General features: G+C 35.0%; 1 protein-coding gene across 1 annotated transcript; it reads left to right on the top strand.

Annotated features, from left to right (window-relative positions):
* Positions 1-2,768: 2,768 nt before the first annotated feature.
* On the top strand, positions 2,769-7,179 carry LOC149231907 (geraniol 8-hydroxylase-like). Its single transcript, XM_089381782.1, has 4 exons — positions 2,769-3,067; positions 3,161-3,300; positions 3,393-3,637; positions 7,090-7,179. Exons 1-4 carry the CDS (start codon positions 2,769-2,771, stop codon positions 7,177-7,179), a joined length of 774 nt encoding a protein of 257 aa, XP_089237908.1.
* The last annotated feature ends 1,621 nt before the right edge of the window (positions 7,180-8,800 follow it).

The raw sequence follows: 8,800 nt of genomic DNA on the forward strand, positions 1-8,800 counted from the left end.
ATGCTCTCTTCTTTCCGAGGACAATGGAATTGTGTTTTGTATAATCTTAAGTCTTGGACTTTTGAAGGGGGTCAATGGTCTTCGTCTTATTTCTACACAACATTGCAACAGGTTCAGTGATTGAACTAGTTGTGGTCCTTCCTACTTCGACACTTCAAGGGACTAGCTCTCTAGGTATCTCCTTTAATTGTCTTGTTTTGGTTTTTGTAGTATGGTATTCGGGAAGTTTCTCCATATGTTTTTTATGGAATTTCTATCTCTCGTTGGGTAATAGAGAAATTGGGGGTTTTAATATGTAATGTTTTAGATTTTCGTCCCTTCTGGTCTCGTAATGTGTTTTATGGTCCACATTGGTTTCTAATTTTTGGTTTTGGTCCACAAAAGCACTGGTTAGAAGTCTGTCTTTCCACTCGTTCCATATTTACTATCTATGGACTTCAGTTATGGTGCATTGATGATAATGCATCACTGTTTTTCTCTCGGTCTAAAATCCTTAGTTTCTACTCTCGCCATCATTTTTGGTTTAAAATTGGTTGTTGTTCTCTAATCGAAGTAGTTGGTCATGTTCAAATACCTTATTTGAAACCACCTTTCCAACTTGTGAAAAAAGACTGTGTGGTATGTTGGTTTAGGTTGACAACCCAACTTTTGGAGTATCGTCATGTTCATAATTATAGTGGTTAAGTTAATGTGGTTTCTTTGCTCCCTTTTGTGACAATTCCTCCTCGATAGAGAATGGAAAATCGACGAGGGGGCGCAAGTAGTTCAGCTTCTAATCGACAATTATTTGAATGGAATTTAGTAGCATCTTATTTTGACTCAGTCCCTGTGGAGGTATGAAAGGAAAACTGACATATTGAGTCAAGATAGTTTGGTGATAAGCTTTACTTATGAGATTCCGAAGTGGGGTTCATAGATCTCACAAGAATTCCTAATCTAGGGAAATTTAAGGAGAGGAGATTTCATTTCTTACACTCTCTTGTAGTCCACCAACACATGGATACACTCTTTAACTTTGTCCTACAAGATAAGCAGGTGGATAGTTGCAGGTCAAGAAGATACGAAGAGAATGCTGAGGAATGTTCATTTTTTCCTTGATGATATAGTTTCATGTCTGCGCTGGGTGGATAAATATGTCATTTTAGACTCGGAATATGAGGAACTCAGAGAGCCTCATGTTTTCATCAATACACAAATGACTACTACTTCTCATCCATTTGCTACATCTCCTCTTTTGCCAATGATCATATTAGACAGAAATGGATTTCTAGTGCCTATTTGTCAACTTAATTAATATCTCTTTCTAGAAAATGTTATTACAATTTTGTTGAAGGTCTACACTGGTATATCTCTATTCTTACTGAATGTGGTAGATGGTCACATTGTGGTTGATATGGTACTGTGTTGTGTAGTAGAGCTTTTGATATCTCCAATGGCATATATATAGCTTTCTTTACAGGAACCACTCTTCTGTTGGAACGATCTTTTAATTTTGTTTTATAGTATCTTTGCTTTGCTAACATAGACTTTTCATAGCACTCGAGTTTCCCTAGTCCTTCATTATCATCTGTTGGTTATAGGGTTTTTAACTCTACTCATAGAGTATGAATATAATTGATGTTAATATTAAAACTCTACTTTTAATAACCAATCACTTAGCTTCTCTTACTATCTGTCTAAAAATATTTATATATTAATAAAAACCTTTTTATACTAGCTTACCAAAAAAAACTTAGTAAATACTTAATATTTCGCCAACAATATTTATTTAAAAATCAAAATCTTCCGCATTATCCAAATCATGAAATAATTCATGGTTGAGAAAATATAAATTTATACACAGAATCTAAATAAGGCATCGTGGATGCGTGTTGGTTTTTGTCGGTTTTGTTGATTATAAAAATTGTTTCAAAAATATTCAAAGCGTAGTAATTAAGAAATTCCGTGGGCTGACGTTTCTGTAGTGTCGCAATTCCGTTCACGTTTCTCTAAAAAGTCGCAAATAGCGACCGATGGAAGTGGAATTTCTGTAGAAAACCTACGAAATAATGCATATGGTTGTTCATTGAACTTTGAGCAAAGTAAAAAGCATAAATTTATTGGTTGTATTTTTTAAAGTATTGTGAACATATAATTCGTTACAGTCATTTAGATAAAGTTTAGGATCAAACTTAACTTAATATATTTTTAGTGTTATAATTTTGTTAGGAAAATATTAGAAATTTTTGTAAATTTGGATTAATGTTGTAAAGCAAATGTCATAATTGTAAAGTTTTTTAGATATTTTTGAGTTTTTGATGATACTGAATCTATAAAAAAAAATTATTTAAACACTGCAACATACAAATACATTGAAAAATATTTGCCAAAAAATCATCATCCTGACTACATTATAATCTCTATTTAAACACTACAACAATCAAATCTATTTAAAAACGACAAACAAACAAAAAAACAAACTAAAAAAACAAAAAAACAAAAAAAACAAAAAACAACAAACAACAGAAAATCACAATATACTTGAATATACTAAATTAGGGCCTGAATAGACAAAGCCTTTATATGCATTTCTGTATGTATATATTTTTATTTTTTATGTAAATCGATGGTTTCAATTAGGGCAAAGGCTCGCATTCGTGTATTTATACTTGTCTATTACCTCTATCTACAGTTCTATTTAGCTTAACTCTCCAAAGTTTCCAATTAGCCGCCTCTGCAATAAATCTCAATGAATAGTTTCCAATTAGCCGCCTCTGCAATCAATCTCAATGGATAATGGATGGCCATTATGGTATTCTGTGACAGGGCTCACCTCTGTCTTTATATTCTTTGTCTTTGATCTGTGGAGTAGGAATACTTATTGCGGGCTTCCTCCAGGACCTCCAGGATGGCCGATTGCGGGAAACACCGCAAAGCTCTCTTGCACTTCGCTCAGAAGTACGACCCTCTCATGTGTGTTTCTCGAAATGAAAACTATAGTGTTATTCTCCTCTCCGGCCATGGCAAAGCAAGTTCTCAAGACCCATGACCATGTTTTTGCAGGCCGGACGGCCATACAATCAATTTAGTGCCCTTCTTAGGACAAGTCCTTAGTAATTTGGGCCCAATATGGGTCCCATTGGCGTTTGCTCAGACACATATCCAATACACAACTCTGTAGCGTCGAGAGGTTAGAAGCCCTGCAACATTTGAGAAGAGATGAAGTATTGCGAACAATCAAGCAGATTATGCTGGGAAGTACAGAGGGGAAGAGTATAAACATCGGAGATATGACGGCCCACTTCGCTGTTAATATGTTAGGCAAGATGGCCTTTGGTAAAGACATGTTCGATCCCAATTCTCCAGCTTTCCAGAGCTCAAAGATGGTATTTGGCAATTGACCGTGATTGCAGGAGCTCCCAATTTGGTGGACTACTTTCCCTTTCTTGATCCTTCAGTGGATCCTCAGGGTGTGGGACATAACACATCAATCTATACGGGAAGGGAATTTGGTGTTCTTGACAAATTCATAGATAACCACCTCGCCACAAAAGGAAAAACGACGGACGCAAGTGATGTTCCCGAGGATCTCTTGGACACACTGCTGGAAATGAGAAGCGATGATTTTTCTCTCACCAACAATAGAGTCTACTTAACTGTAATCATTTCCATGCTCCGTTGTTGGTATCATACAGTAAGGCTATTGTATTTAATGATAGATGGTATTTTAGGTTAGAAATTGTAATTACTATTGTGGAGTTTGTTAAAATTAGAGAGTCAGTGAAGTCAGCGTTGAGTCAGACGGAGTGATGGATAAAGCATGAGTTAACTGAGTTAAGTGTAGGGTAGTAGCTAGTCTAAAAAGTTAAATACTTTTCACAGGGTTTATTGTGTGTTTTATGAATTTGTATTTTGTCTCATTTTTTTTTCAACAAATTGATATCAAAACTAGTTTACACAGAACCAGAAAAAACGGATCAGCAATAATGCATGAGAGAAAAGAAAAGAGAGAAATATTTTTTCCTTTGTTTGAGCTATGAGCTATAACACACCTTGTAGGTTATACACAGGGTGTTATAACAACCACCGTGTCACGATAGGAAAACTTACGCGCTTTAGCATACACGCTGGTCAAGCTTAGCGTTAGAGACCTGACGCAGGATTTCTATGTCGTGGAAGGCGTTAGCACGCAGCACTAGTTCACAAGAGGCATGTTAATACTTTTTTTAAAAGTTTATAAACCGCGAGCTCGGTTGCACAGGAGTTCACTGTGTTATTCGTAGACAGCCTTAGGATGTGGTGTTAACAAACATTATTGATGCAAGTCAAACTTTTGAAGGGCACACGTATACATTTTGGCGGAGATATTGAAAGGTGATTCCTAAGAGTGATTTTGTGTTTTGGTATGTTAAAAAGTTCCCTCAAACTTATAAAAGACTTTATTAAAAGGACAAGGGTATAAGGTTTATGCGGTTTTGAAATTTTATTCGAAGAGTTTTTTGGTTAATGGATAAGATATATTAAAGTGGGAAGGCAAGTTTTATTAAAGACTTTGAAAATAATATTTTTTTAAAGTTTTTTTATTAAAAAAAAAAAAAACGATTGGATATTTTTCAAAGATTTTGATAAAAGGGCTTATAAAGATTTTTATTGGTAAGAGAATTTAGGGTTTTGTAAAGTCAGTCAGTCTACAAAATTATTTGGTTTTTTGTCAAGAATGACAATGTTTTGAGTGAAAATTGTGACTTACCCAGGCGCATATTAAAAATCATATTCCTTTCGGGGACGATATGCAAGACAACCTCACGCAATCAGCAAGCGGTTATAAAACAGAAGAATGACCACAGGGTTACAAAGCACAATGAGAAAATAAATCGAAAAGAAGAGGAAAAGATAATTTCCATGGTGAGAGAGGTTCAGGATGTAGCCGAGGAACTGAGAAGTCTAGCGGAAAACAAAGAAGAAATCAAGGGTGATTGGTGTAGCTTTGATCTGCTACCACCTCCATTGTTTACAAGTAAATATTTTGATCATTGGGTATCAAGATGTTAAATTTTCTTCGAGCTAAAGAGTTAATTAAGTACGAGTCTAATGACACATATGATGAAGTACGCGATGCTTTAGCATTGAATTTTATAAAACAAGCAGTGGATGAAAAGTGTTTGTGCAAGGTAGAAAAAGCTACAACTTCCAAGAAAGCATGGAAGTTCCTCGAAGAAGAGGGGAGTGACACACAATATTAGTTTATGTCACAAGTACAGAAGTCAGCCACATATGAGCAAGACTCTGAGAAGAAAAGAGAGCTTGGAGAACCCCACTCAAAAGTGGATGATGGTTGTCAAGACCATAAAATTGAAACCCATTATGCAAGCATGCATATGGATGAAGAATATGCAACAAAGTTTGCAGAGAGAGGAGAAGAAGCCTCTATGTGTGAAGCAGAGCAAGAGCATATAAATGCTCAAGGAATCCACTGTAACGTGGATGATGTAGATGACTGTGAATCCCACTATGATGAGACACATGTGGATGATGACTACAAAGTGATATGTGAATTGGTGAATCTAGTTGCAGTTGATGGATTTGGTGAAGTTGAAATTGTCAATGAAATTGACAATGAGCACATGCATGCTCGGATATCCCACCATAGTGTGGATGAATATTATGTTGATGATATGTGTGCTTTATTTTTTGAAATAGAGATTGATTGTGGCAATATGGTAAGTGTCATGTTTGATGAAACATTCAAGGTTGAAGTTGCCACTGTAGAAGCAAGATATGAAGCAGTTGGAACTGCTCATGAAGCAGTATGTCATCTAGCAGCAATTGGCGATCAAGAACATGATAAAATGATTAAAGATTTTTTGATGAGAATATCCATTAACAACATAACAGTGGAAGACAACCTCCATGTAGTTGAAAAGGAGGCAGATGTAGAGCATGAAGCTCTCATTGAAGAGAGTCATATTAAATATGTTTTTAGCATTGTTTTTTAATATGAAAGTTTTCAAAATAGCATGGGATCAAAAGTTGAAAACAAGGTTATTAATAAATTTGATGTAGATTTGAAGCTCATTGAAGAATGGATTCAGAAACCAATAGAACAAATTGATGTGAATCTTAAAGCAGTAGCTAGAATAAAAAAATTAAATGAAATGATGAATAATGATCTTCAGTGTGCAGATTACTAGAAAAAGCAGTACTACCTTATGATGAAAGTGAAAAGAATGATATGGGTGTTCTGAAGACAAAGATGAATGCATTGAAACCATTTTTCAGTAATGGAGTCAAGAAGAGATAAGATTTTGCTATCAAGAAATATGGAAAAATGAAAGTCAGGAATATGAAGCGCAAGAAGCAGAGAAAACAAGACAGTTTGAAGATGCAATCTTGTGGCAGTATTCCATGGTTGAACGAATATTTAAAGATGAAGATGTTGTAGACAAGATCAAATTGTGTTTCAACAAAAATTCAGGAAAAGTCAAAGAAAAATTGCAGCAACAACAAGTAAAGTAATATGGAGCTGACAAGAAGAAAGCGCAACAGATAATGAAGCGATTTTGAGGATTTAAAATTTGTAAGGAAAGAAAAAGAAAATGCAAAATTGTGAAAGTCTTGATTCATTGTAAGCCTAGTTGTGACATAGACCAACAGGCATGTTTGAGTGATAATTGAGTCATCTTTTATTGTAAGCCTAGCAGGCATAGTTGAGTCATGTTGATTCATGTTGAGTCATACGGTCATAATTAAAGGGTAGTGTTCAAAATTGCAATTACTCCCACATGTGGAGTTGTTAAAATTAGACAGCCAATTAAGTGGGCGTTGAGTCAATTTGAGTGATGATGAAGTGTGAGTTAATTGGGTTAAGTGTGTGTGCATGTTAAGATATTTTAGGCAAGTCGCTAGTTGAAAGGTCAAATACCCTTCACCGGGTTCATTGTAACAAAAAGTTTTGTGTGATCAATAGAAGAGTCGCAGTTCCTGTGTTTTCTGTGTGAATTTTTGTTTTATCTCCTCTTCCTTTCCAATATCTTATTCTAATGTATCATAGTTTACTAGTAAATTTATAATGCCAAAGTAATTTCTCTTATGGCCAATTGCTTGATGCAGGAAATATTTGGGGCAGGAAGCAACACTACTGCAAATACCATGGAGTGGGCGATGGAAGAACTCATACGCAATCTGGAGAAAATGAAATGATCTAGGGCCGAGTTGGACTAGGTAGTTTGGCACAACGGAAGGGTCAAAGAAAGTGACACCGATTGTCTCCCTTATAGTTGTGCAGTGGTGAAAGAAGTTTTCAGGTTGCACCCGGTAGTTCCTCTACTCATTCCACACAGAGTAGATAGTGATTGTGAGATTGAGGGATTTTTGATACCCAAACACACCCAGATAATCGTCAACATGTGGGTAATCGAAAGGGACCCTGCCATTTGGAATGAAGCATTGAAATTCATCCCTGAGAGATTTATCGATGATAAGATGAATAGTGTGGATTACAGGGGACAACTCTTTGAGCTGATACCATTCATAGTAGGAAGGAGAATATGTGTGGGGCTTTTGTTGGCGAGTTAGATGATTCGCCTGGTATTGGCTTCTCTCATCCATTCATTCGACTAGGCACTTGCGCAGGGCATGATTGCAGAAGAAGTGGACATGACAGAGAAGTTTGGAATTACAATGGTGAAGGTGGTGACACTATAAATTATTCTCATGCCATGCCTTCCATGGGATGTCTATTACAACTACTTGTAGTGGACTATATCTGTATCACGTAATATCTTAATTATATTCGTAAGTTATCTAAAGTCTATTCATAGGTTATTTTGGCATAGGCTAGATCTATTAGAGAAAACAAAATCCAAAAGAATACCTACCTAAGACATTGTCTTAATGGTAATATTTAAAAAAAAAATACAACGGCCAGTATCAATACCTTTAAAGTCATCTTCTTATGGAATTGTTGTTGTTGACTATGGGTAGTTTAATTAATGTTTAATTAGAAATTGCCTCAAAATGCGTAAAGAGATGTTGATAGGTATTTTAAATTGGAAAAGGTGTAAGAGGAATATTTTTGTAGACATTTATGCCATATGTCTTTACATTTTAGATTTTGGGATTATAGTGTACCCTGTTAATGACAAAGTTGATGTTGATTGATTGCAAATCAAACTATGATTTACATATAAATATAAACAACTTAAGAGCTTAAATACAAGTTTAACAACATAAAATGAGATATACATCATTTGTATCAATAAGTTGTTGATGTAATTACAAACATTCAAAACTTGAGTCATTAACTTGATGATAATAACTTGTGTGTAAAGAGATTTAGTTGAAAGTAACAACATTAACAAGTATTTATACATAGCAGTCAATTAATGGTTGTTGTCAATAGTAAGTATGTGTGTTGTCAATGGAAGATGAGACATATACAGGGTTGATCATCATTAACACAAAAGTAGAAACAATTGTATACATGCTATGCAATGGCTTTGTTTGAAATTATACAAAATGGCTTAGTAGTTCAATAGAATAGGACTTATATACATAGAGATGTATTAGATGGTGAATAACTAAACATATGTACAATAAAAGTATGTGTTTTCATATAAATCTAATTGACAGTGAGTAACTAATCATATATACATGATGAGGCATGGCATTAACAACACCAATTGATGTTTATTGTGGTTCCAAGATGTGAAAGTTGTTCTTGTCATTCAGCCTGTATTTTCCCTTGTGCACCTCTTTCATAGATGTGGATTGTTTTTTTTCAGTATTTTCTTTATTTTCCATAGCAATATAATAGTTGGAC

The sequence above is a fragment of the Pinus tabuliformis genome, chromosome J (assembly GCF_031772625.1).
Source record: "Pinus tabuliformis cultivar Carrire ecotype Pingquan chromosome J, CPIR1, whole genome shotgun sequence".
NCBI lineage: Eukaryota > Viridiplantae > Streptophyta > Pinopsida > Pinales > Pinaceae > Pinus > Pinus tabuliformis.

Bases quoted from the DNA above. Each gene is read 5' to 3' on its own strand.
- LOC149231907 (XM_089381782.1), top strand. From the start codon at position 2,769: ATGGATAATGGATGGCCATTATGGTATTCTGTGACAGGGCTCACCTCT. The intron at 3,068-3,160 runs GTGCCCTTCTTA...ACAACTCTGTAG, and splicing joins ACGGCCATACAATCAATTTA to CGTCGAGAGGTTAGAAGCCC. The intron at 3,638-7,089 runs GTAATCATTTCC...TGCTTGATGCAG, and splicing joins ACAATAGAGTCTACTTAACT to GAAATATTTGGGGCAGGAAG.